Source organism: Metschnikowia bicuspidata (assembly GCF_001664035.1).
Source record: "Metschnikowia bicuspidata var. bicuspidata NRRL YB-4993 chromosome Unknown METBIscaffold_7, whole genome shotgun sequence".
Taxonomy (NCBI): domain Eukaryota; kingdom Fungi; phylum Ascomycota; class Pichiomycetes; order Serinales; family Metschnikowiaceae; genus Metschnikowia; species Metschnikowia bicuspidata.
In genome coordinates, this window is record NW_017387737.1 from 543,428 (window position 1) to 570,421 (window position 26,994).

Consider the following 26,994-nt stretch of genomic DNA (forward strand, 5'->3'; position numbering starts at 1 on the left):
CCTGGCTAACCTCACATGCCTCATGCGAATGTGCGCGGAGCCGCATGCACTAAGCGAAAAGACCACGACCAAAACAAATTCGAGAGCACATAATGTGATATCAGTATTTATTGTTTGCAAAATTTATGTATTCGGTCCTTGGCCATATTGTTTTTTAAAAATGGATTAATGTATGTATTGAAGCGATTGGATGCAGAGCCGAAAGACAAACTTTGGTTGACCAATATGATCGTTTGTCCCCTGGAATGCACGATAATCACCTAGGCTTTCTTTAGGCCAAATATTTGTAAAAGCGATCTTCTCTTTTTCTTCTTGTTTGATTTTTCGTCCAGAGCTCTCAGAATGGAGCTGCCCGCAGAACTTCTAGAGATGGACTTGTTGAGTTTCTTGTCATTGATCATTCTCTCGTGTTTCTTCTCTTCATCCTCGTCATAAGATATGAGGCTCTTCACCTTGTAAGCCCTTCCACTGGCTCCACTAGAGTTTGTTTTTGAAAGCAGTCCTTGACGACCTTGCTCCATACTAACATATGCTTGGTGCACCTTGTTATCGAAAAAATGGGATGGTATTTTATCGGTTTTGACTTGCTCAAGATAGGTTCTCAGTTCCATGAGAGATTTATCAGAGATATCCAGAATTAGCGCTGCAAAAGGATCAGACAAAACCTTTTGTAGCGAAGAATTACCCAGGGGTTTTGATGGTCCGGGAGAGTCCGAGTCATCACCATTCAGTGGTGTGCCGCAAAAAGACTCGATGGAGATATCCGAGCAATAAGAATTCTGACGCGGTGCACTAGGTGACACATCAAGAATGCTCTTCAGTCTAATGGCACCATCCTTAAAAGTAACGCTTGGTGGAACTTTTGGTGCTGGTTTCCGGTGATATGTTGTAGAATTACCCACCAAGATTACTGGTACCGTGGAGTACCGGATCAAATATGATGAGAGTTTGATCAAATACAGCTCTGCTTCTGTTTCTGGAGCCTTGGCTGCAATTGAGCTTGCGCTGATAGATGTCCGGGTGGTGGAGCCAGCATTTGTGCTTCTACTCATTCTCCTGGGATACTTGAAATTGAGACTAGTGGATTTGTTTCCAATCACTACTAGTGTCGGTTGGTACTGCTTGAAAAGGTGAGCCATCATGAATTTGCTACCCGTTTGGAGTTTCTTTGCGGGAGCCATACTGATGGTCACGGGGTCTGGAAAGGGCACGTCTGTGACTAGCTCCACTGTGATTTTGAGGCGGATCTCCGGATCTGGGACGTTGTCTAAGATGTACTTAAGGATGTCTTCGCATTTCTGTTGAACTTTTTGCTCGCCGATATCTTTTTTTCGAGAAGAGTTTTTGTTTTCTGTCTCGACAAATTTCAACGGTACCAAAGCTGCAACCACTAGGTGATCACCATTCTGAAGAAAGCAGGGCTGATCTCTCACCAGGTGGTCAGTTAAAAGAAGCCAATCTAAGGTGTTCCAGGTGTGCTTTCTGCCTGACAAAACAGTGAGGATAATTCTTGGATGAAGCTCGTGACGATTGAAGTCTTGATGCTTCACTGTGAGAGAGACACTTTTGTAGTTGTTTTCGTTCAGGGAAGGATAGAGAACTTGTTTTGCCTTTCCAGGGGATGGCAAGTATGACCCTGGTGTAGAGTTTCTGCGTTGAGTGGAATAGGATGCCCCAAGGGAATCAAACTTGAAGTCATTCAAGTCTGAAATATTTCGCCTCGAGAACTGTGGATCTAGGGCCATCAACTCTTCATCAGTCATACTAGAGTACAGCTTCCGGCGTCCCCTTGGCAGACGCGTATGTGGAGATATTTCTCCTGGGGCACAACACTCATTATTTGTAGACTCTGGGTTCTGCGCTGGTACTATTTTTGCGAGTTCCAGGCGAGGCACTGAGTCTGGTGGATGATTGACTATATCATTGAGCTCCTTGTTGAAAGATGCGTATGTGTCGTGTGCATGAATTTCATTCAGCTTGATTTCTTCCAGAGAGAGTGCATTTTTGAGAATCAGTCGTGCGGGAGGCTCAGGTAACTTCAACCTTTTTCTATGAGAAGATTTGATGGGAGAGGAAAGCGAATAATTGCTGAAAAGTTTGGACAATTCTGGGTCATTCGATCGCGGGTAATTCAGCTTTGGGGTCGATGCATAGGACTGGAATTTGGTCACATCAGGCGGGACTTCGGCGTCAAGCTCATGGGGTCGGAGATTGTTGAACGAGACTCGCCTAGAATAAGGTAATTGGGACGAGGTTGAAGTGACAGCAGCCATGAACAATCCTTAGCAGTAAAGTGATAAGAATGCGGGTGAGATTCACAGATGGTGACACTTTGTGTTTCGAGGTTATACTCTTTCAAAAATTCTTGAGATTGAAGGTGGTTGAATCGTTGTGGAAGTCACCTATAGATACAGTCGCAGATAAGACACGTTGTGCTAAACCGGGTAGGTGATATGAAGTAGAGATATGTGAAGTTCAAGTTTGGACAGCGATATATCTAATATTCAGGGCAGTAAATGTCCAGGAGATCCCTAAATGGTTGGATTATGATCAAGATAAGTTGAGGATCCCGGGGATTCGGGAAAAGCACACTGACTTAATGGACCTGTTGATTGGAGTTTCTGGGCGTCCTGCAGACCGGGGTACCCCACGAGGTAATTGTACCAACAGCGCATGTAGAAGGCGCAGCCCTACCGTATCCGCAGGTGAGTATGTGTGCATATAGCCTTGAGCAACGTTGCCCGCGCAAAGTGACTGCGTGTATCGGCGACTGCCACCTTCGGTCATTCGGCCCCGGCGTTAAGGAAGCGCATGATTCTTGGCTCCAGCCGCAGTCTACAATTACGTATCTGTTCTTCAGTTATCTACAGTATTGGGAATCCGACATGACTTCAGCAGGTGGCAAACCAGAAAAGCTTGTAACATGCCAACAAAAACAAGTCGGTCCTGGTGCTGAATTATGGGAGACATTGAATGAAGTCATTCAATGCTGTCATACGCCCCCGCTTCATTAAAAGAGGGGCTATGTAATTTCCCCCTTCTTTGTTGTACTGTTCCAATGTACGAATCTGCAGAGGCTGGGTCCGAAACTCCAAGTTATGGTTCTGAAATGTTTGCCCGTCTGTGACGGCTCCGTGTCTCGAGTAATCATATCATCACGTGACTGGTATAGTACGATCAAATGCGAATCGGGCGATAAGCTCGCGTCCTTTCAGTATCAGATTTCTCGATTCAAGTATGTACGGTACTTCGGATCCTTAGGATACTACTATTCTCTAAAAACCCTTAAGGAAGAAAGGAAAGGGAAAAAACTTTCCCTGTACGGAAGTTTTTTCCTCTTGCCACGTGAGGGATGCCTACATGGCGGATACCACGTGACACGTCCAGGACCTTTGATTGTCTCGGGGCCGAGCGCGGCATTTCACACCTGACACTTAACAACTTTGGAATCAGCATTCAGGCTATCGAAGCAACAAGTTCTCACTCGAGTCGGTGAAACTTCAGCATGTATCCTTTTAAGTTTCAGCGCGTGAGTTACCATTCATATTTTGTAAAGTACCAAATATTCAGCCATATTTTCGAGGAAGATCTCACAATTGACCATTCCAAACACTCCTCCAGAACATCATCTAGTTTGAAAAATCATCGAAAAACCTGTTCAATCGGAATTTCCAAGAAGCGTCGTATCGTAACACAGTAGGTGTATTAAAGTGCACTGAGTTTTGACTTCAGATGTCTATTTTCGACAAGGAGATGGATAAGTTTGGTTGTCCAAATTGTATCGCGCTGCTTTCTTAGAACTTAATGTCACTGTTTAAAACTACATCAAGGAGTTTGGTGCAAAATTTATTCTGTCTTTTCCAAAAATATACTCCGGGTGTGGATAAATCGGGGCATCGGCGATTGTGCAGATAGCCCTTGGCATGTGTTTCACTAGAACGGAGGTACGCCCATGATGTCCCGTTTAAGTTTGTTTTTTGACAATATGTAGAGGGAGTTTTTGGGCGAATACTGCGAAGGTCACGTCCGTACAAAAGCACCTCAGGCTGATATACACTAGATCGCACGCCGCTCTCCACGCGCAGGCATGTGCAGGTTTCTAGAAGGACTATTGTCAGTTGGGTGTAAAGACATGAATGCAAAGGTAAATAGCGCAGAGATCGGGAACTCTACATCACATGAGCATCTTGCAGCTATTTGGGGAGACAGGCTTGCCAAATCAAATTATGTATACTTAGGTCAGGAAATCAAGAGGCTTGTCATGTTAAACTTTTATTTGACGATGTATTGAGCGCAACTCTCAGAAAGACGATTCTCGTATTTTTTTAGCATTTTCTTGAATCTGCTCGAATACACATGTATAGTTCCCTCAACACTAGGCACCTGCCTTCAAACGTATGAGTCCATTTGGATGACCACTGAATGCCACCAAATCATCAACTACAAGTGACTCCGATGGTATTCACCTCAGGAATTGATCTGCAGGGTGTTGTTGAGGAAATTTGCTGCGCATGAGAATGCGACCGGTGTCATGAGCTTGAGTTAGTATTTCCTCAAGGAAGACCGGACCAATTAAGCGGTGAAGCTGATATTGGTTGAGGCAGACACGTTTATTCGAGCTGCAACACTTTACTACCAGACAAATTGTGATGGCCGGCGGAGAAGCCAAGTGTTTCGTGCAGGCCCATATAAACGTGGCTCTGCTGGCGGTATTCAGTGACGCGCTTACATTGTTTGCTCGCCAGTATGTGCAGTACATGACCATGCTCCCTATGGATGGTGTTCAAAGAAGCCTTGTTGACGGGCTTTGCTGAGACGAACACCAGCCATCAACTTAAGAACTTTCACCTTCTCGACTTTTACTTTCGTTCGAAAAGAAGATATCGAGACTAACAGTTTTATATTTGGTACTGTGAATTCAGAAATGGCCAGAGATTCTGTGCTGGACTTATTGTATTGTTATTATTTGCTGCGCGTACTCTCGGGTTGCTACAACTAATGCAGGAAATGGTGCTGACAATGTCGAAGACTGTCACAGGCTAGACGGGAATAGCTCAGCTTTCATCTCCCTCTTCTTGAATATATCAAAGGGTGTAATTAACATCGCAGAGACACCCGTTTATATAACTTCGTACTCGATGACTGCAGACTGGCATGCTCCAATTCCAATTGACGACTTTGTTGCATTGAACACCCAACAGGTTAAGGCAGCGGTGCCGGAAATATGTCCCAAACCTGAGACAATTGGTGGCATTGAAGTGGCATGCGGCCCTATTCTAAGACTTTGTGGCACCTTGGAAAATGGCACCGATTCCTATAGGGCATCCGTGTTGTTGGTGACGCAAGGTGGAAAACCAAGTATAACCTACCAGATCGGCGCTGCTTCAGCAGATGTCGAGGCTGAGAATGTCCAAGATGGCGAGTTTCCGGGAATGCCCTTCTACGAGACCAAGGGAGGCCTCGAATTCTGGCGATTCAATGTGAATTTGACCCTTGCCGCGTATGAGCAAAGGGTGCGGTATTCGGTCAATGGTGTTTCCAAGGAAGCGTATCAATTCTTCATTCCTGCTGTGGACGAATCAATGAATGTGATGTCATTCTCGTGCAACGGTTTTTCGTTGGCCACAGATACGTCTTCTTTCAAACTGTCCCTTTGGCTTGACGTATTGCGCAAGCACTCCACTACCCAACACTACCATGTCATGTTAGGCGGTGGAGACCAAATCTACAATGATAGCATTAAGATGCACTGTCAAACGTTGGATCCATGGCTCAATTTGCACACTGCCCACCTGAAAAGAGACGTGAGAGCCACTCCAGAAATGCTCGAAGATTTCGAAAGTTTCTATTTAAAATCTTACCTAGAGTGGTTTGGACATGGTTACTGGAGAGGCAAGATAGGCGGAACTTTGCAAAGCATGTTTCCCTTGACCATGGCGCAGATCCCAAGTGTGAACATTTACGATGATCATGACATCATCGATGGGTTTGGCTCATACAAAGATAGAACCATGGCCCTGGATGTGTTTTCGTCCATTGGAAACGTTGCGTACAAGTACTACATGCTATTTCAACACCACATGGCCCCAGACAGTCCCGAACACATCGACGACCCATCCTGGATTCTTTCGAAGAAAGACGGCATGTTCATCAAGCAAAAGAGTCATTCCTGCTTTATGCGCTTGGGGCGAGAGATATCTTTGTTAGGAGTGGACTGTCGTACTGAGCGACGTCTCACAGAGATTGTATCTCCCAGTACATATGACATTATTTTTCTGCGGATTCAAGCCGAGATTGAGAAGAGTCCTGAGACCAAACACCTATTAGTCATGTTGGGCGTCCCGATTTTGTATCCCAGGCTCGTTTGGCTTGAGAAGATGCTCACATCTAGATTACTTAAGCCCATCAGGGGCTTGGCAACTAGAGGCGTCATGGCACAAGGTCTCGTTAATGAGTTCGATGGGTCTGTCGAGGTTTTGGATGACCTAAATGATCACTGGTGCTCCCACAATCACAAGGCGGAAAGAAACAAATTGATCAAACTGTTGACCGAGTTTGGTGCCAAAAATGGCGTGCGGGTCACTATTCTATCTGGCGACGTCCATTTGTGTTGTTTCGGGCGTATGAAAACAAAGATTCATCATCACCCCCATGCCCACGTGTTATCTTCGGAAGATAAGGAGGCACATAATCGTGATGTCACAAAAAATCCCCAGCATGACCCGAGATTGATCTTCAATGTGATTTCCTCTGCTATCATCAATGCCCCACCCCCTGACGCGATGGCTTCTTTACTCAACAAAACATCGAAGGTTCATCACTATGACAAGTATACTGACGAAGATGTCATTCCGCTTTTCACGTCAAATCCTGATGGCTCCGAGCGGGAAAACCACCAGTTTTTGAACAAGAGAAATTGGAGCGACTTGGTGATGGTAAAACAATCACCCTTGTACAAGGGCAAGACTGGCGAGTCCAAATTCCCTAGCCCATTGTTCGAAAAGGATATCAGTGCCATGGCACAAAAACCTATCGACGATAGATACATTAAGTACCCAATCTTCAATGAATCATTGGTTGCGACTTTGCATGTTGAGGCTGATGGGAATGACCCCGAGGCGTCTACAGCATCATACGAGGTGATGATTCCTGATTTACACGGTAAGTTTGAATTGGAGTCGACGTCTATCAAGCACGTTCATTAGTCTGCTTCTTTTGGGGAGTGAAGTATTACAGCGGTCGCTTTGGTGTTATGTGACCAATCGCGAGGTTTCTCTTTCGCTTATAGACTTTTAGACATGGGGAACAACTTACCCTGGATAATACAAATTGGCCACCATTATCCGGCTAATTACACATACTTCAAACTCTAAACTTTTCATTATTATATACTGCATCATCATCGAATTTTGTAAGCATTTCAATTTTTGAATATATGCCAAGCGTGGAGTCCTCTCAAGTCGCATTTACCATCGCGGGAGACACGGTCAATTGATGCGCGAATTGGGTCCGCGTACCTGCAGGGCTTATCGGACATCGATATACCCCCATCTGAACAAACGAGTAAAAGTATCGAATGAGATCGCCTGGCTTTACTAATCCCAGCCTGGAGGAACACTGCTCAAAATCATACTCGTGATATTTAAAATCATGGTGGAAAAAGACTTTGGAAACAAACGACAGAAGCTCGATTTCGAGCCGGGCTCAGCGAATGTAGTCCGCTCTTTAGATGCCTGCCGACGATGCCGAACCAAAAAGGTGAAATGCGACCAAAATTTCCCAACTTGTCTCCGGTGTCAAAAAGCAGGTAGCGAATGCGTTGGTATTGACCGGGCTACTGGAAAAGCAATCCCCCGCTCGTATGTTTATTACTTGGAGCAAAGGATTTCCTCACTCGAAAACATTCTCACTGCCCATGGAATCGAAACCAATGCAAACCCTACAATACAACTGCCGATAGGATTATCGCAATCTTCGAGTATTTCATCAAATATAGTACAGTCAACAGAAGACTCCAAAAGAGAACCGTTGGCTGGCAATGCGCATGCAGCGGAAAGCCCTACATACATGGGAGCCTCGCTGGGAATTACATTCGCCAAACTAATAACTGCAGCTGTCAAAATGAAGAAGGAGACACTGAATATTCAAATCGATCAGCTGAAGAACTTACCACCGGTCGATCAGATACCTGCTGTTTTGCCTGCCAAAAACATAGCCCAGATCTTTGTTAGCACTTACTTTGCCCATAGCAACAGTCAACTTCCCATCTTGCATCGTGAAATGTTCCTCAATGATTTTTTTGAGCCTATATACGGCTCTTGGGACGACAGCATCTCGCCCACAACTGAACCTTTTTCAAAAATCAAGCGCAGCTCGACTATTGCACCGGAAGACACTTGGATCTACAAGTTCAAACAGATGATATCAAATAATCTATCTGACAAACATAAGAGTACATCACGCACAATCTTGCAACCCTACCCCGAGGATGTTCCCGAGCAGTATCACCGTCCTCTTTTCTATCTTAATCTAATCTTTGCCATAGCGTCTTCCGTGAATCATTTGCAGTACATGAATTCCATAAGTGAGCAATTTCGAACGGCCGCCCTTGGATTTCTGAAGTCTGCCTATTGTACGAGTGATCCGCTCGAGCAGCTACAGGCAAACTTAATCTTATCATTGTATTCCCTCATGCGTCCTTGCAAGCCCGGGATCTGGCACATTCTTGGGAAGTGCTTGAGGATTTGCGTGGAGTTAGGATTACACAACAACGCTATCGACAAAAGTGTTGGGCTCGATGCTTTCACAAAGGATAGGCGTAGGCGGCTTTTCTGGTGCACATACTCTCTTGATAGACAGATCTGCTTTTACATGGGAAGACCGGTTGGTATACCAGAAGGCTCAATCAAAGCCATGTTTCCGTCTGAGCTCGATGATGCTTATATACTCGAGAATAGCCCAGGGGTGAAGGACTATTCTAAAGAATTTGGTGGCATGCCTAGCTATAAAAGCATATCCATATCTTTCTTCCGAATTCGGAAAATCCAGCTGGAAGTTCAAAGGGTGTTGTACGAAGGCGAGGAGATTCCACGGAGGTTTGCGAATTTGGATGACTGGAAATATTACGTTCAGGCACAGCTTGATGAGTGGTGGCAGGATGCATGTAATTTACAGAACTGCACCGGAACTGAATTTCACATTGAGTTTTTCAGTCTCAATTACAACCACACATTGCTACTGCTCAATGGACTCTCGCCCAGAAACTTCAAATTGAGCCAAGAAGCGTTGATAAAGGTAGCACAAACCTCGAAGAACCTCATGTCTTGCTATTCCCAGCTATACAACAAAAAAGCAATTAACTACACTTGGGCTGCTGTGCATAACTTGTCCATGGCAGGAACCTCGTTTTTATATGCACTATATCATTCGGATGAAGCAAGAGAATTGTTTCCTAAAGAGATTGTGATGAAAGTCTCGGAAGACTGTATAATTGTGCTCTCGCTGTTGATTGCGTCTTGCGATGCGGCCAGAGACTGCTTGCAAATGTTCCGTATACTCACTGCAGCAATCTTAAAAATACGCTACAAGGAAGTTGTTGGCGGGTCAACCCTCAAGAAAGACGATTCCCGCATACCTCACGTTCCGAACCCACAAAACTCATCAGAACCAAAAGATGAAGTCAAGAGTGAATTCGTTGATCAGCTTCGAGTGTCCAACCTCATAAACCCAAAAGAAGATGCGAATTCCTTTGTTCCTAACGCTGATAGTGAATTTGCCTTTAACTGGGTATCGCATAATACCTCAGACGACACAGCTGAAAATCCAACTGTGCTAATACAGAACAGAGATATTGGCCTCCATGACAGCAATTTTGACATCTTTCTAGCAGAAGCCGCTGACCAGTCGCCAGCCACGTCCTTGCAGGACACAGCCGAAGACTCATTGTCTGAGTATGCTTTAGATATGGAGAATGCTTCCTCGGACCTTTTCCCAATCGTGAAAGACGGACGGAAAGCATATGATTTGATTCAGTTGCCCACAGAGTTTATTTGGGATCAATTTTTCACCGAGCCAAAGCTGAATTAATTCGAAAAGAGATATACGGAATAGCCATGTGTGGATTATACATGGCACGTTCAGTTGGACTGTGATGAATGCTTGTGAGGATATCACAATTGTTTTAGCGTTCCAACAGCGGCCAATGTGTCGATGTATTTTCCTAGGAGGACCTGCTCAGACAAAGGAATGCATTCGACGGCCGTAATGATGCTTCCGTTGTAGAACCCCACAACACTTACAATAGTTCCAGGCGGAATATACAGAGATGACGAAGCGTGATTAGTTTTCGACAAATCAACATGAGCCAATTGCGGCTCTGTGTTCTCGGCATCAAGACCATCGAGATTGATTTCCTCGTGAAGAGGCCCTAGATTGGGAAGCCTTTGAACGGCGAGTAGTGCCGAGGAGATATCGTAGTCCACTGCCTGAGAAATCACGCGTATTTTTTGTGGAGTGACGTCGGACGCCTTCGGATAGAAAAGCGAGAGTTTTGCGGGATCGAGAATGGTGACAGTCATGGTGACGCGTTCAAGCCACGACAATTTGGCACATATGTGTCGTTTGACCTAGATGTAAGGGCCATTTACGGTGAGGTTGTTGAGAGGGCGCAGTGGGGAATGCACAGGGCCTGCAGGGCCATTTAGGCCCGAAGGTTCAGGCCTAGGGAATTCAGTGGGGCCTGGCGCGCGTTTAGGGTGGCTCTGCCATCGCTTATGCTAATCTCCATTGGCACCGCGTATCGCGCCCGAGCTAACTACGCGTTGGAGCTGAAAATCTTCCAGTAACAGCGACATCCCCAAAACGTGCAGAATGGAGAAACTCAACCAAGGACTCAGTCACAGTAGATATAAACGGGTGGAGGCTGATTTTCCAGCCGACTTCAAGAACAAATCACTCTATCAGTTGGGCAGTGACAGGAAGTATGCCCGCCAGTTTTTCGCCATGTATGAGCAGAGGCTCCAGCTGCTAAAGCCGCGTGTGGACTGCGAGGCAAACCGTATATGGGGCCACAACACACGAGAAGTCAACGGCAAGTATATCCAGCACAAAGACAAGATTTTGGATATCGTGTCTGGGGAGTTGTGCTGGGTTTCTGGCACGATTTTCGCCGACTTGAAGCACAAGCTCAACATTTTGATCGACGTGGAGAAGGGAACAGACGACACGCTTCCGCAGATGCCCAACAAGTACGTGGACAACGACAGCGATGCGGTTTTCATGATCGAGGACGAAAGTGGGCGTGCCATCCTACATAACCCCGAGCTTTTGAAAAGTTCTGGCTTGGTCACGGGCTGTGTTGTGGGCGTTCTAGGCATTGAGATCCAGGCGGGCATTTTTGAAATAATGGAGATCGCCTATCCAACACCAGCCCCCCAAGAGGACAGAACGGACGATTGCGCGGACGCTGATGAGTGGGTGGCTTTTGTTTCTGGGTTGCATGTCGATGCCGAGACGAACATGCAATTGAAGATGGCGCTACTTCTGCAATACCTCAATGGCGAGCTCGGCAGCCAAGCGGAAGCTGAGATGGCTCGAAGAATCTGCAGGTTGGTCATTGTGGGAAACAGCATTGCACGATCGGAGCCCGAGGCGAATACCGATTTCCTGAGCACGAACAATTTCGGCTCCAAGAATACCAGCAGGTTTCTGCCCGAGTCCTTGGTCGTGTTCAACGACTGGCTCTCTGAAGTGCTTGCGTCGTTGCCCGTCACGATTCTCTCGGGCGAAACGGACCCCTGTGAAGTATGCTTGCCCCAGCAGCCAATGCATCGGGCGCTCTTTGGCAAGAACTCTTCTTTCGTGGACTCAAGTACATTGACCACACTCACCAATCCCACGTGGATGCAAAGCAAAGACGGGCTCCGTGTGCTCCTTACATCCGGGCAGAACATCGATGACATAAGCAAGTACCATGCGGGAGGCTTTTCTGGGCCAACGGAAGTGCTCAATGCCATGGGAAATACTATGCGGTGGCAGAATGTTGTGCCTACGGCCCCGGACACTCTATACTGCTACCCCTTCGAGGACCGGGATCCGTTCACCTTGGAGGAGACCCCTCATTTGTATGTGGTGGGCAACCAGGTGGCGAGTGGCTCGGAGACCCTTGCGTTGGGACAGCAGACGGTCAAAATGGTGAGTGTTTCCGAGTTCAGAGAGACAGGAGAGGTGGTTTTGGTCAATTTTAGGACGCTCGAGGTGAAGACCGTGAGCTTCCACTGACCGGTTGGGCTGGCGGGTTCCTTGCTTATTGAAGAGATACTACATGCGGGGCAAGAGGCCGAACGTGAAGCGGCCCAGTTTACAAGTCAATGGGTATTTTCGCCTGTTCTTTCCTGTTGCATTCTTGCCAACTGCAAGCGGCGACGCCAAGGTGCCGCACACGGCCAGTTGGAGTTTAGCCCACCGCACTCAGTCGAGTGAACTGAGCGCACCGCAGCCGCGAATCTATATTACAGTACACGTCACTAGTTATTCTCTCTCACGCAAAAGAGAACACCTCTGCATTGCGCTAAAAGTAGAACCCGCACGAAACAATAAGCTATCTCTGTGCGTTTCACAACCCTCTCTCTCTCAATTGTGCTTGCCGCAATCGCAACGCCTGGGCCGTTTCTTTTATTAGGCGTAAGCGGGCGCGAGGTGGCCTAGGCTTGCCAGATAAACTTTAGCCCGCAGCTGAGCCGCCACTGTGCACTCCACCGACTGCCTGTTAGAAAGTGGCTTCCCGCAACAAAGAATGGTTACGATCTGGCGTTTTGCGGATGACATCCTAAGAAATCTTGGCACGTCGAGCGCTAGAGCGTCAAGCGACATGAACGTCTCTCGCCGTCTCTTTTTTCCCTTCGTCTGCTCGCGCCTTTTCTGCGTTTCTAGTCACCGCGCTGGAAATGTGCATTGGGGGCCATACTCGTATTCACATCAAGAAGCCGCACTGCACCGTTGCCGGCCCCACTTTGGGGCCAACCCAAATCTCTCACTTATTATGGCACTGCGGCTCAATGCTACTTTTTTGTGGATATACACGGCGCTTGTGGCTGCGGCAGATTCCGTCCCCCAAACTCAAAACACGGCGGGGCAGATTCCATGTCGTGCCGGAACACTTGTTTCTGGCACTTGGGCCTGGGCAAAATGAAGCAAGTCCAAGCCCAGGATTTGGTGCACTTGCTCACCCATCGAATGCGCGAGATTGGCCCGGCAAGCGAGATGTGAGAGCAGGCTTGGGCGAAAAAACACTAGAAAAGCCCCAGGCGCGCCCGTCCACACAGGTGTCCTTTTTTTGCCCTCCCAGTTTTTTTCGGCCCCCCGGTTCCCACCCCTGCTTGCTCTCCGCCTCCCCCAGATATTCACCCTTTTCGTGCCCACTCCACCAGAAGCGGAACAAAAAAACACACAGCTTTCGGCCCCCTTTTTTTTCCCATTGCCGTTCCATATTCAACAGGAACACCTGCTACTCTGTTGAATCTGAACGTGACACCCATTCAGAATCCCTCCACCCGGCTGAAGTAGCGCCGCTTTCTGAGCCACGTCCAAATCCCATTCCCCGCTTTCTGCACCATACTTTCGGAACCGACGCCGTGGAAAAACTGCCCGCTGTCACACCCAAGACTCTTTTCTCGGGATTCGCCACTCCTGATTGTACATCTAGACTCAGCCGTGCCTGTTTCCTCGGCAATTGCCAGCGTATTGTTTCTGCTCGCTGCTCCATTGTTCAAAAACCTGACCCTCCCCTCTTATTTTTTTAAACACGCAATCCCTATCCAAGCCTCCCGTTCCTTAGCACTGGTTTTTCTTACGGCTGCACCACCCAACCTGAGCCTCCCGTTGTTCCTTATCGACACCACCATTCTGTCAAGAACGTGACATCTTTGCATAAATTCCTGCCACGTGTTCGGAATCCGCCCACATCAAACTAAGCAACATCCCTCGCAATGTCCAACTCTGCTCTGGACTCTTCCCTGGAAAAGTCTCGCAAGCCGAAGAACTTGCACATTGCCCACCGCCGCTCGCCGAGTGAATTGACCACACTCATGGTGGAGCAATACAATCTCCAGCGCCAGTTGGAGGCGGTCCAGCAGCAACAGAAAGCGTTGTTACAACAGCAACAACCGACTTCGCATCTATCACAGCCGCTCGAGCCATACCGGAGCCACTCGCGCACATCTTCCAGCAATCAAAACAAACTCCCGTCCTCGCTGGCCAACCTGCACCAGACACACGCTCGAAGACACTCTTTGGGGCTCTCGGAGGCCAAGAAAGCCGCAGCAACGCAAAAACAATCGAATATGGCTTCGCTCGGAGGCGGCCCCTCGCAAAACGAACTGACTCCAGTCAGCCCTCAGCTAGCTGTTCCAGGTGATGTTGGCGGGTATAGGTTCCCAAATTCTCCTGATATGAATGCCCGCGACACACCATCGGGTTCGTACGGCGCAACTTCGAATGCGAAAGCGTGGACCCCGGGCCACCAGTCCTTCAAGTTTCCTGTCGAGGCCCCCAACAACTTGCTTCCTCCGGCACCCACCTTTGGGCAGGTGTCTCCTGAGCGGAACCACCAACGACGTGGCTCTCATTACCGATCAAACTCCCGTAACTTCGACAATTCTGGCAGCATTGTCTCCAATTGGCGGTCGCAACAGCTGCCCATCGGTGGCACTTCTGGACACCAAAGAAATCAGTCGAACAACAACTTGAGCCCACCATCTGCATTTGTCCCTGGTCACAAAAACAGAAGTAGTTCGCTCGGCGGCGGCAACTCCTCGGTGTCCTCGATGTCGAATTTCATGCCACAGGGTAACAATAACGGAAACGGCCGAAAGTCTTTATTTGCTCCGTACTTGCCTCAATCCTCTCTTCCGGATCTCATCAATGAAGGCCGCTTGGTGACGGGAACATTACGTGTAAACAAAAAAAACCGCTCCGATGCCTATGTGTCTACTGATGGACTTTTGGATGCCGATATATTCATTTGCGGGTCTAAGGATCGCAACAGAGCGTTAGAAGGTGATATTGTGGCCGTCGAGCTTCTTGTTGTTGATGAAGTATGGGAATCGAAAAAGGAGAAGGAGGAGAAAAAGAGAAGAAAGGACAATATCTCCACCAAATCAAACGTTGCATCAGTCCTCAGTGACGACATTCACAATGATGCCACCTCTGCGATGGTCCCCGAAACTGAGAAGAGCGAGTCTGAGTCTGAAGGCTTGGGCAGAAGAGGCTCATTAAAGCAAAGACCCACTATGAAAAAGAACGACGACGTCGAAGTGGAGGGACAATCCCTTCTTCTTGTCGAAGAGGAAGAAATCAATGATGATGTCAAACCTTTATACGCAGGCCACGTCGTTGCTGTGGTTGATCGTATACCGGGACAAATTTTCGCTGGTACTTTAGGGTTGTTGAGACCTGCTCAAGCCGCACAAGCTGCAAATGATAAAAGATCAGGCAAGGAGTCATCTGTGCAAACGCCAAAGGCTCCGAAGATCGTCTGGTTTAAACCAACTGACAAACGTGTACCCTTGATTGCGATCCCAACTGAACAAGCCCCGAGAGATTTCGTAGAAAATCATGAAAATTATGCTGATCAACTTTTCATTGCATCTATCAAAAGATGGCCAATCACTTCCTTGCATCCATTTGGGACTTTAGTGTCACGATTGGGTAGGATCGATGATCCGGCTGTTGAAGTCGACTCTATTCTTCGAGACAACAATTTTTTGGCGGATGAGTACCCTTCGGAAAATAGCCGAGATGACGGGTATTCCTCTTCCTTTCACGACTCTCTCCCGAATGTCGAGCAAGAGATTAAAGTGAACAAGAGAATGGAGTATATCTCTGAATACATCATCTCGTTCACACAAAACAATCAGTTTGTGGATCATGCGATGCATGTTAAACGTTTAAACGAGACAAAGATTGAATTGGGCTTCCACTGCGTGGACATCTCCTTTTTCGTGCAGCCAGGTAGCACGTTGGAAAGAAAAGCGAAGAAGCGCTCATTGTCTGTGTTTCTACCACAGAAGGTCTCACATTTGTATCCACTGCAGTTGAACAAAGCTATTTCCTTCAAGGAGAACGAAAAAAATCTTGCTGTGTCAGTTGTGTTTGAGATTTATGCCGCAAACTTCGAGGTAGCGCTGGTCAGTATTCACGAATCTGTGATCCTTCCCAAATCTTTAGTCACTTATGATGCAGCCGATTCGGTCCTACTGAATCAACCGGTGGATGGCATCTCTTCGGCAACCTCTGACTATATTAAGACATTTGCATTGATTGCCAAAGAGTTTCGTCGTAAAAGATTGCAGGACAAGTCAATTGGCGTGTCTCCAAGTTTGAGCTTGTTAGATCAACTAGACGATGAGAAGGTAAGATTGCATATGAATATTTTTGAACCCAGCAATGCTCTTCTGGTCATCTCAGAGATAGGTTACAAGGTGAACAACAAAATTGCCTCCACCATTTACAATGAACTAGGTGAATCAACTCTCTTGCGACGTCATGCATTGCCCACATTACAAAAGTTGGAAGCTTTTGTCAGAAAAGCAGGTAATTTGGGTGCTGACATAGACATCACTTCATCTGTGTCTTTGCAAAAATCGATTCTTCGTTTAGAAGATCCTCTTAAAAGGCAATGTGTGGAAACGCTCTTGTTCAAGTGTATGCCAACTCCAAAATACTTCATTGCAAAGCATCAAGAGAGAGAGCAATATGAACATTTTTACTTAAACATGCCTCTTTACACGCATTTCACTGCTCCATTAAGGCGGTTTGCAGATCTCGTTGTTCATAGGCAGTTGAAATCGGTGATTTCAAATTATCCGCGCGACAATCTTCCTGATTTTGAGTCTTTGAAGTCCATAACTGATTATTGCAACTTCAAAAAAGACTGTGGGTCAAATGCTCAGGAACAAGCTATACATTTGTTGTTGTCTCGTACAATCAATGAAATGAGCGAGAACACAGGCCACTTGCTTGTCATGGGAACAGTTGTTCAGGTTTACGAGTCGTCTTTCGATGTCATAATTCCTGAGTTTGGAATCGAAAAGAGGGTCCATGGAGATCAATTGCCATTGATCAAAGCCGAGTTCGACAAGAGTAAGAGAATTCTTGAATTGTATTGGGAGAATGGAGTCGATTCTGCTACTTACATTCCACCTGATGAAAAATCGAGCTTGAGCTACAGGAGGTCTGTGAAAAACAAATACCGAACTTCTGCTTTGGAAGCTGCCAAAATTCAAAAAGGAACCTTGTCTGAGAGAAACACGATTGCATCAGAAAGTGTGCTAAAGAAATTAGCGAGCTTGGATATCAATGCACCACTGTTCTCGATGTTGTCTCGCCAAGTGAGCGGTACCACTAGCGATGATGTGTTGAGACCGTACTTGAAAGGATGCATAACCAGAGTGGAAGACAACAACTACATCCAAGAGGTGAAAGAATTGAGACAAATACCCATTGTTTTGAGAGCGGAGATCGGCATGTCCTTGCCCTGTTTGACTGTGAAAGCACTTAACCCATTCGCGTAGTCAGTGAATTCATTTGAACGAGAACATGATTGGATAGGTAATAAATCATTATTATTGAAGGTAGTCTTGGATTGATTCCAATAGCTGGGTTGTCTAAAACCCTGATATTGAGCATGGATAAACCGGTCGGATCAATTATTTCCCGTTTTGAAAAGCAGTATACGATGAATATGGCCAGGTTACCATACGTTTGATTCTCCATGACTAAGGATGGTCTTGTGAAAAGTGCGAGGCTTATATTAAACAATTAATGCACAATCGAAATACAACCCGATAATTATACCCTATTTTGTTCATAAGCACTGATTAGACGAGTCAGTGAATACATTAAACAAAGCACGACTCGTAATGATTCATCAAGATTCTGTGTCGAGAGATCTCACTTTATATGACATACCTATTTTCGTCGGCATCGCAAATCATCCGGAGCCCGCAATGTGACTCGGTCGGAGGTGGGAACCCTGTGCACTCTGCCAAATAATTTTTTCAACTGTCTTGTTCCAATCTGACCCTGAATATATTAACAGATCTGCAACACTTTCGATGTCGGATGGCACTATAGACCCCCAAGCAGAACAAATTGCTGATCCCACGCCCAAAGAGCTTGTGCAGCCAGCCACGAAAAAGGCGAAAAGATCACCAGCAGAAGAGGTTGTGGCCAGAGAATTTGGCACCCCTCTTCAAACTAGAGCTGCATCCCCCTTAACTTTGAACCCGCCAATTGACAATGATGGATTATCGTGGCCTTCTAAGGGTGCCAGGCAACGGATTGAACAAACACCAGAGGAAGCCAAACAACGGGAAACCCGTATTGCCAATGCAGTGAAAACAATTCTCACGGAATTGGGAGAGGATGTCGACAGAGAGGGTATCTTGGAGACGCCTGAAAGATACGCCCGCGCAATGCTATACTTCACCAAAGGATACGAGGACAACATCCGTGATGTAATCAAAAGGGCTGTTTTCGAAGAGGACCACGACGAAATGGTCATTGTGCGTGACATCGAGATCTACTCCTTGTGCGAGCACCATTTGGTTCCCTTTTTCGGCAAAGCGCACATTGCGTACATTCCCAACAAGCGTGTCGTTGGGCTCTCGAAGCTCGCCAGGTTGGCGGAAATGTACCTGCGTCGGTTCCAGGTGCAAGAAAGATTGACAAAGCAAATTGCCATGGCACTCTCCGAGATTTTAAAACCACGCGGAGTCGCTGTGGTTATCGAAGCCACACACATGTGCATGGTGAGTAGAGGTGTGCAAAAAACAGGCTCTCTGACAACGACCAGCTGCATGCTTGGCTGTTTCCGTGTGCAGCAGAAAACCAGGGATGAATTCCTCACTCTTTTGGGAAGAAACTAGTTTACTTCACCCGCTTCCTTATGTGATCAGCCGCGTCTGCTCTTATTGGAGCTTCAACCTCCTTCACGATTTCATGATTCACCTCATACTTCAATTCAATTCTCGCTCAAGGCATGGTATATTGGAACACATATTATTAATGACAACCTGTAAGATAAACCCCCTAAATATTTGGAGCTCTACAATCTTTCGATGAGCTCTGCAGCTCGCAATACGGTCTCGTCATCCCCATACTGACCCATCACTTGCACGCCACAGTCCCCTTTGCCATAAGGTACAGAGATGGCGGGGAGTCCTGCCATGGACGCCGGCACAGTGAAAACGTCATTGAGGTATTCGTTCAAGAAGGTGTCTCTTCTTTGCAGCTCATACTCCGCGAAGGTAGGCGCCTTGCCAAATGCTGTGGGGCCGATGAGTACATCACATGTACCACGGCTGACAGCCGACGGCCCCCAAAGTAAATTTGGGAGCTCGAAAATTTGATTGAGCTCCTCGACTATTTTGCTTCTATGTTGTGTGGCGCGGAGGTAGTTGTCCCCTGCTTCAGAAGACAAGGTGTAGTTACCTAAAATAATTCTGCGCTGCACTTCGGGGCCCAAGTATTTTGTTCTTTGTCGAGCAATGAGGCTCTGGCCGTTTGTATCACCGTCTGCTCGCTTGTCGTTGTCACGAGCTCCGGAGCCATATCTCAAACCGTCGAAACGTGATAAATTAGATGCTGCTTCTACAGTGGCAAGCGTGTAGTATGCTGACAACAGCTTCCCAATAGATGGAATGGACACGGGGTAAACAGCATGGCCCGCATCCATCAAATCCTCCAACACTGAGCCAAGCATCGCCCGGGTTTCCGGATGGAGTTCGTCCAAAATGAACTCTTGCGGAATTCCAATCTTGAGTTTGCGGGACATGTCGTTTTCGTTGTGATTCTTGAATACCGCTTCTCGCGTTGATACCGGCATTGATGTGATGTCTTTCTCGTCGTACTCGTCTAGCACAGAGTACACTTTGCTTGCAGTTTTCACATTATTGCTTAGAATGCCTACACAGTCGAGGCCCTGGCCATATGCCACGACACCGTATCTGGATATCCTGCCATACGAAGGCTTGAATCCCACAATTCCACAATAGCTGGCTGGCTGACGTACAGAGCCACCGGTGTCAGTTCCGAGGGCAAAATCTGCTATTCTCCCAGCAACCGCTGCAGCAGAGCCTCCGGAAGAGCCCCCACATATACGATTCTCGGTGAACCTGGGATTGATGGTGGGCCCATGACTGGAATGGGTTGTCGACGACCCCATTCCAAACTCATCCATATTTGCTTTCCCCACGAGAACCAGTCCAGCTTTTTCTAGCTGTGTGATTACAGTCGCCTGGAATGGACTGACGTAAGTCTCAAGAATCTTCGACCCGCAAGTTGTAGGCTCTTGCGTCGTTGAAATGTTATCTTTAGCTGCAAATGTTGTGTTTCCTAGAGGCCCGCTCAGAGGCAAACTTCTCCGGAATCTTCTTCTAGAAACCAAGCAATTGAAATTATCCAGAGCAAACTCATTGAGTCTTCGTAGAGAGGGCCGAATCATTGAATCCGTCTGTGGGTGAAGTTTCCTTGCCGTACTAGCCATACTGAAATTCGTGAGACCCGCTCCTGCATTCAGACTACCCCATGAGCCAACAACAATACCATCTTTGCGCTTTGTTGCTCGGCACTCCTACCGGTGTCTAGCAGAAACCATATGCAATATCTCCACATGTCCCCACTAACACATCTATTTAGAAGAAGAACCACCAGGCCCCAGATCATCTTCGTCTTGTATACAGTCCGAAACGCTGGTGTACGGGTCTGACTAACTAGATCTTGCACCGGCTAGATGCACCAGGAAATACTCCATCCAACAGCTACAGCCGCCGAAAATGTCCATTGCAATCACTGCCGACAGAAGAAAAAACACCTTGGCTCTAGTTAACAATCTAAAGGTTTCTATTGCTGCTGCTGCTTTTGTGCCAAAGGCCGAAGTTGCCCTATCTGAAGACTCGTCTCTTCGTTTCGCAGACAAGACCACTGGTCTTGAGCTCGTGGAAGCCAATGCTATTGTCAAGTATTTGGCCAAGGACTTTGTCAACAGTCCTGTTTTTGACCTTGAAGAAGGATCTGTGTACACTGCCTACAAAGCTGGTAAGAATGACGACGTTGTAGAGGCATTGAACAAGATCGGCTGCCCAGAAAACACCAAACTCTCTGCCTCTAATATTGTGCTCTTTTCAGCTGCCTTCCCTAATATTAAGGACTTGGCCCATTTGAGTGGCTGGGCTAGTGACTTCCTGGCTTTGCCTGAGGTTGAGAAAGCCTTGAAAACGGCCACCACCGTCACCATCATTGAAAGAGTCATGCCCAAAGGAAATGGGGAGATTCACGTGAAACCGGGTTTCACCGTGAAGAAGGCTGACGACAGCATCATCCCAAAGGATAACGAGAGAAACATTTTGATCACCTCAGCTTTGCCCTATGTGAACAACGTCCCTCACTTGGGTAATATTGTTGGCTCCGTGTTGTCCGCAGACATCTATGCGAGGTACGCCAAGAACAGGAACTATAATGCTTTGTATATCTGTGGAACTGATGAGTACGGAACTGCAACTGAGACCAAAGCTTTGGAGGAGAAAGTGACGCCACAGCAATTGTGTGACAAATACCATAAGGTCCACAAAGAAGTATACGACTGGTTCGACATTGGATTCGACTACTTCGGCAGAACCACTACACCTTTGCAGACTGAGATTGCTCAAGACATTTTCATGAAATTGCACGAGAACAACTTCTTGGAGGAACAGACTACCGAGCAATTGTACTGTGAAGTACACAACGCCTTTTTGGCTGACAGATTTGTTGAAGGGACCTGCCCCAAGTGTGCTTACGAGGATGCCAGAGGTGATCAATGTGACAAATGCGGCAACTTGTTGAACCCATTGGAGTTGATCAATCCTCGTTGTAAGCTCGACAACTCCAAGCCAGTACCTAAGAATTCCACGCACGTATACCTCAAGTTGAATGAGTTGGAACCTGATTTGAAGAAGTGGGTCGAAGAGGCTGCGGAGAAAGGTGCTTGGTCCAAGAATTCAAAGACCATTACGAATTCATGGTTGAAACAGGGTTTGGAGCCAAGAGGTATTACAAGAGACTTGTCTTGGGGCACGCCTGTTCCTTTGGAAAAATTCAAGGACAAGGTTTTGTACGTTTGGTTTGACGCCACAATTGGGTATGTCTCCATCACGGCTAATCTTTTCAAGACTAAAAACGACACTGACAGCTGGAAGAAATGGTGGAAGAATCCAGAAAACGTTGACTTGTATCAGTTCATGGGTAAGGATAATGTTCCTTTCCATACTGTCGTTTTTCCCGCTTCTTTAATTGGTACGAAGGACAAGTGGACAAAGTTGCATCACTTGAATACTACGGAATATTTACAATACGAAGATGGCAAGTTTTCCAAGTCTAGAGGCGTGGGCGTCTTTGGAAACAATGCCAAAGACACTGGAATCTCCCCATCTGTGTGGAGGTATTACTTGGCCTCGGTCAGGCCTGAGACCTCCGACTCGCATTTCTCGTGGAAGGAGTTTGTTACGAAAAACAACTCAGAGCTTTTGGCCAATTTGGGTAACTTGGTCAACAGACTAGTCAAGTTTGTAAATGCCAAGTACAATGGTGTCATTCCTAAGTTTGAGACTAAGAATGTTCCAAAGTATGACGAGTTTCAAAAGGACGTCAATGAATTGTTGGCATCGTACATTGAAAACATGGAAGCAGTCAACATCAGACGTGGTTTAGAGATTGCCATGGCCATTTCCTCTCGTGGAAATGCTTTCTTGCAGGATAACAAGTTGGACAACTCTCTATTCTTGAACTCTCCTGATGTTTCCGATGGTGTTGTTGGTGTGGGCTTGAACTTGATCTACTTGGTCTCTTCTGTAATTTCACCATTCATGCCTGCCACCAGAGATCAAATTTGCGAAATCTTGAACGCACCTGCTTTGTCAATTACAGACAGATTCGAACTAGTATTGGAATCGGGTCACAACATTGGACAAGCTCAATATTTGTTCAAAAGAATTGACGAGAAGAAGATTGACGAGTGGAAATCCTTGTATGGTGGAAAGCAACAAGTTTAGACAAATACCAATCTTGTCTCAAATATACATCGCATCAAAGAAATTTCTCATTTTAATCGTACCCTAGAACTCTTACACAGTGAGAATTTTTAGAAATTACGTTCTATGATTCTAGTCTACATATGGTGTTAAATGAAAAGCAGTCTCAGTCTAAGAAACATCTAACAAAATATTGGCGCTCTAGCGTTATCTTATTCTTCGAGTTCAGAATCTTCATCCAAATCTGCGAAGTTCTCCTCGTCTTCTTTTGCTAGGAGATCGACATCCTCTGAACTTATTTCAATTTGCTTGCTCTCCCAGGTCTCAAGCTTAACTTTGTTATCCACATCTCCACCTGTAATTGCCCGAATAAGATTAACTTTAAAGTCTTGAGGTTGTTTGCTGAAATCAATGTGCTCTCTTTTGACCTCCTTGACTTCGGGTGTGTGGCCTATACTCTGACCAACTCTCACTAACGTTTCAACGCACTGTTTTGAGTTATTGACGAGGTCAGTGTCGAAATCAAACTTTTCTTTTTCAAACAAGAGTAATACTGTAGACCCTCCAAATTTGAAGTATCCAATTTCGTCCCCTCTTTTCACTTCTTGGCCTTCCTGGACAGTGATCACTGTCGAACCAACCATCATTGCTCCGACTCCTATCAAAATCACAGTGCCAAAATTCGGGGAACGAATAGGAACAATCACACGAACATTTTCCCCGTATACATCTAAACCCGACCTTATGGCCATGGGATTGACTGTATAGTACTCACCTTCGATGTATTTGATGGGGCCAATCACACCGCTTATTGGAGAATGGAAGCGATGGTAGTCTTGAGGGGCCAATCTAAATATACCGACGCAACATTTATCAGATTTGTACAAATCTGATTTTTCCAAATTGGCAAAGTTTCCGTTGAAAAGCTTGGCCAATGTGAAATTTCTTCCTTTAATCCAAAGCTTTGTGGCCTCATCTACCGTGACAAAAGTTGTACACCGGCAATCAGCTGGGGAAACGGCGATGTTTTCATTATCTGGGGCCTCAATTGGTCTAGCTCCGTCTTTAAGCTTGCGGTAGAAAAATTCGTTGAAAGTTGGGAATTGCTTTGGGTCTGATATAAGACAGTCACTTAAGTCCAATTTGTGGAACAGAATGAAAGCTTGTATATCCTTTGTCAGGGATGGATGGTCAAATTTAATACCTTGCTTCACACTCAATCTTTCCAAAAGCGATCGAATTCTTTTGCTTTTGGCCTTATCCAAGCCTTTGTAAAGAAGTCGGATCCCCAATCTCACAGTCACGCTCATTTTTTCTTCCATCACTAGCCCGGTAGAACGATCTTGCACCAAAATGTTAGCAGAGTTACTTCCTAATTTGTACTTTCCGTAAGTCAATTTGATCAAAACCTTGGAAAACCATCTTTTTGAAGCAATTTGTGGAGTTACAAAAGAGGAAACAAGAAGTTTGTTAACGATACTCCAATCTTTCGAAGCGCAAATCGCGACGTGGGTAATTATGTCAAGATCATCCTTTCGACTCAACCTCTTGTGCATGCATATCGGACATCTTTCGATCTCAAAAATCTTTCTTTCCGGATCATCGTTTTCTTCAAGGACGTATTTTTCCAAATTGTCGACTATCTCGTCATGAGTGAGCTTGTCACCGCCCCAAGATGATCTACACATCTTCTGATAGAAGTCACTCACGATTTGATCACTGTCTGTGCACCCCAAAGTATCCAAAAAGGAAATCAATTCGATATAATCCAACGAGTCAGAGTTATCATCCATGTTGTACTGCTCTAGAAGAACTCTCCAAAAGTCTCTCCTCAAATTTTCATACGTGAGGTATCTTGCACGTATTTTTAGAGTCGAGTTGTATTTGTCGGCCATCTTTTTGTTTTTCAAGTCTAGCAGAAGATTCAAAGTCTTAAACAAAGACGTATCCACGTACAGCACAGTAGTTCTTTTTCTTCTAAGAAATTTCTTCTTTCTTGTCTTGACAAGGTCACCATCTTCAGCAAGTTCTATGGCTGGGTTAGGCGATGATAAGTCTGATACTGACGGCAGCTCATATTTGTTTTTCCCTAGGCCCACCTCATGGAAAGCACTCGCGCTTTCTTGTACAAGATGACTCAGCTCTTCCTCTGGAAGCGATTCATCTGAATGTGGTTCTTTAGCAATTTCAATGAGCTCACGCATGGGAAGCGAAACATCAGCAATTTGATCGTGAAATGAGAAATGATCTTTGTCCAAGACAGAAAACTGAACATTATAGTTCAACTCATTGTCTAAGACTTCGAAAGCAAGTCGTTCGTTGTAAATCGGGTTCAATTTGTGTCTTTTCCAGCTTGTGCGGAATGTTTTTTTGCCGAACGTGACAACAACAAAGGGATCCATGTCGAAAGTGGCACGTGTAAAGCTTTTAATAGGTGGAAGATTTGAGCAGGAAGCAATTTCAAGAAACAAAACACCCTGGACCTTTCTGTTGCGAAGCTCATATTTCGATTGTTCCTTCTTTTTTTTGCGCTTGAGAATTTTCGATCTATGCTCTTTCGATTCGGAAGCTGTAAAGTTACCATTATACAAAGCGCCATCACTCATATTGCCTGATGAAGAGGCTATTGACAGTATGTCCGACCCCGAAGATCCACTGTTTATAGACTCATTCTGTGTATCAATAATGGGTAAATACTGTGGAGATTGATGATCAAGGTTTGACGGTTTGAAGAATTGATTGGGCAATGAAGAAACTGCATCAGGTACGTTAGGAATGCGTGTGTTTCCAGATATATTTATGCGTGAATCAGCGATAGAATCTATATCTGAGACTTCAGACGCACCACTAAACTGGTAGCTTGTTGGTAAATCGGAATAAAATCCTTGATCATCCACATTAACGGGCAAGTCTGCATCAGGACATATCAACGAGTCCTTCCACGATCTCAATGTTGTATACAAGTCACTGTCAGTCGTCAGTAGATTCTCCATCTTGAGGTCTGCGACTGTAGGGTCGTTGGTCTGAGGGTTTAAAGAATGACTTTGCTCCGGGTCTTTAACAGTACCACCATATTTTGAATTTTTTATGCTGGGCTTCTCCCCGTGTTTTTCCTTCCCCAATGAAAGTTTGAACAGCAAGAGTATAGACCCAGTCACATAGCCACTTCTGGCCAGGGACAGGTACAACTTATACCATGTTGGGGTAGAGGCCAGTGACAGATCTTCGCCCAGAAATAAGTCTCGTACACGTATTCTGACCTCCCCTAGGTAGGTTTTAGTGCCCCCAGCCCGATTCCAAACGGCAAGCACAAGCAAATCTGAGTAATCGCCATTTTTCAACGGAATACGGAATGTCTCGTCCCAGCTTGGATGGCTGGTGTGGAGTTTCCGTTTGCAGCGCTTTTTGTAAGAGTTGAGCTGAACAATAAGGTTAGCATTTACTTTCTTCTGTCGGTCCCTAGCTCCTGGAAGAAAGAGATCTGCGGCTCTATATGCGTTAACATGGAGAAAAAGAGGAGCGCCTTTACTTCTGAACTTCATAGCCGGTGTTGCGCTTTCATCAACTATAGGCTTTTAGAAAGAGAGTTTTGAGGATTCAAGAGTTGCAAAATAAATCAGAATTATGCTTACAGGTGTTCCGTACTTTTGTCAATTAATGTTGAAGTAGAGTGTGGCCGCAATCGTCGCACCACCCCATGTATACAGGCTGTGCGGTGTGCATGTATGAGCGTACCGAGTGATCCCAGGTTTGACACATAGTGGAGGACAGATTTGGTATTTTGAAACAATCAGACTATGCCGATAAACAAATTATGTGGGATACGGTTCTATGATGCCTTCATCTCCGCAAAACCTTCAAAAGAAGAATTCGTGATTCATTGCAACTGAATCATATAGTCTGCGCTCATGGAGCTTATTGATCTGTT

General features: G+C 46.0%; 11 protein-coding genes across 11 annotated transcripts; 7 read left to right on the forward strand and 4 right to left on the reverse strand.

Moving 5' to 3' along the window:
* Positions 1-88: 88 nt before the first annotated feature.
* METBIDRAFT_33526 (uncharacterized protein) lies at positions 89-2,592 on the reverse strand. Its single transcript, XM_018856320.1, has one exon. It carries the CDS (start codon positions 2,271-2,273, stop codon positions 261-263), a length of 2,013 nt encoding a protein of 670 aa, XP_018709880.1. The 5' UTR covers positions 2,274-2,592; the 3' UTR covers positions 89-260.
* Positions 2,593-4,884: 2,292 nt separating this feature from the next.
* Positions 4,885-7,450, forward strand: METBIDRAFT_33530 (uncharacterized protein). Its single transcript, XM_018856321.1, has one exon. The coding sequence runs from the start codon at positions 5,139-5,141 to the stop codon at positions 7,203-7,205; it is 2,067 nt and encodes a 688-aa protein (XP_018709881.1). The 5' UTR covers positions 4,885-5,138; the 3' UTR covers positions 7,206-7,450.
* Positions 7,451-7,719: 269 nt separating this feature from the next.
* Positions 7,720-9,585, forward strand: PPR1 (Ppr1p; the record flags this gene model as incomplete). Its single annotated transcript, XM_018855046.1, has 2 exons — positions 7,720-7,978; positions 8,024-9,585. Coding segments are annotated over 2 exons (1,821 nt in total), but the record flags the coding sequence as incomplete, so codon positions are not given.
* Positions 9,586-10,169: 584 nt separating this feature from the next.
* Positions 10,170-10,577, reverse strand: TEN1 (Ten1p; the record flags this gene model as incomplete). The annotated part of the gene is made up of 1 exon (XM_018858106.1): positions 10,170-10,577. One exon carries the CDS (start codon positions 10,575-10,577, stop codon positions 10,170-10,172), a length of 408 nt encoding a protein of 135 aa, XP_018709883.1.
* A 424-nt stretch (positions 10,578-11,001) lies between these two features.
* HYS2 (DNA-directed DNA polymerase delta subunit) lies at positions 11,002-12,279 on the forward strand (the record flags this gene model as incomplete). The annotated part of the gene is made up of 1 exon (XM_018859140.1): positions 11,002-12,279. The coding sequence occupies one exon, from the start codon at positions 11,002-11,004 to the stop codon at positions 12,277-12,279; it is 1,278 nt and encodes a 425-aa protein (XP_018709884.1).
* A 332-nt stretch (positions 12,280-12,611) lies between these two features.
* Positions 12,612-13,892, forward strand: METBIDRAFT_222012 (uncharacterized protein). Its single transcript, XM_018855148.1, has one exon. The coding sequence runs from the start codon at positions 12,945-12,947 to the stop codon at positions 13,797-13,799; it is 855 nt and encodes a 284-aa protein (XP_018709885.1). The 5' UTR covers positions 12,612-12,944; the 3' UTR covers positions 13,800-13,892.
* A 93-nt stretch (positions 13,893-13,985) lies between these two features.
* SSD1 (mRNA-binding translational repressor) lies at positions 13,986-17,570 on the forward strand (the record flags this gene model as incomplete). Its single annotated transcript, XM_018858117.1, has 1 exon — positions 13,986-17,570. One exon carries the CDS (start codon positions 13,986-13,988, stop codon positions 17,568-17,570), a length of 3,585 nt encoding a protein of 1,194 aa, XP_018709886.1.
* Positions 17,571-18,113: 543 nt separating this feature from the next.
* Positions 18,114-18,926, forward strand: METBIDRAFT_13647 (GTP cyclohydrolase I; the record flags this gene model as incomplete). The annotated part of the gene is made up of 1 exon (XM_018854402.1): positions 18,114-18,926. The coding sequence occupies one exon, from the start codon at positions 18,114-18,116 to the stop codon at positions 18,924-18,926; it is 813 nt and encodes a 270-aa protein (XP_018709887.1).
* A 179-nt stretch (positions 18,927-19,105) lies between these two features.
* METBIDRAFT_74707 (glutamyl-tRNA(Gln) amidotransferase subunit) lies at positions 19,106-20,503 on the reverse strand (the record flags this gene model as incomplete). The annotated part of the gene is made up of 1 exon (XM_018858425.1): positions 19,106-20,503. The coding sequence occupies one exon, from the start codon at positions 20,501-20,503 to the stop codon at positions 19,106-19,108; it is 1,398 nt and encodes a 465-aa protein (XP_018709888.1).
* A 331-nt stretch (positions 20,504-20,834) lies between these two features.
* On the forward strand, positions 20,835-23,087 carry MES1 (methionine--tRNA ligase; the record flags this gene model as incomplete). The annotated part of the gene is made up of 1 exon (XM_018858116.1): positions 20,835-23,087. The coding sequence occupies one exon, from the start codon at positions 20,835-20,837 to the stop codon at positions 23,085-23,087; it is 2,253 nt and encodes a 750-aa protein (XP_018709889.1).
* Positions 23,088-23,146: 59 nt separating this feature from the next.
* On the reverse strand, positions 23,147-26,716 carry PSD2 (phosphatidylserine decarboxylase 2). The gene has a single exon (XM_018856322.1). It carries the CDS (start codon positions 26,606-26,608, stop codon positions 23,279-23,281), a length of 3,330 nt encoding a protein of 1,109 aa, XP_018709890.1. The 5' UTR covers positions 26,609-26,716; the 3' UTR covers positions 23,147-23,278.
* Between the last annotated feature and the right edge of the window lie 278 nt (positions 26,717-26,994).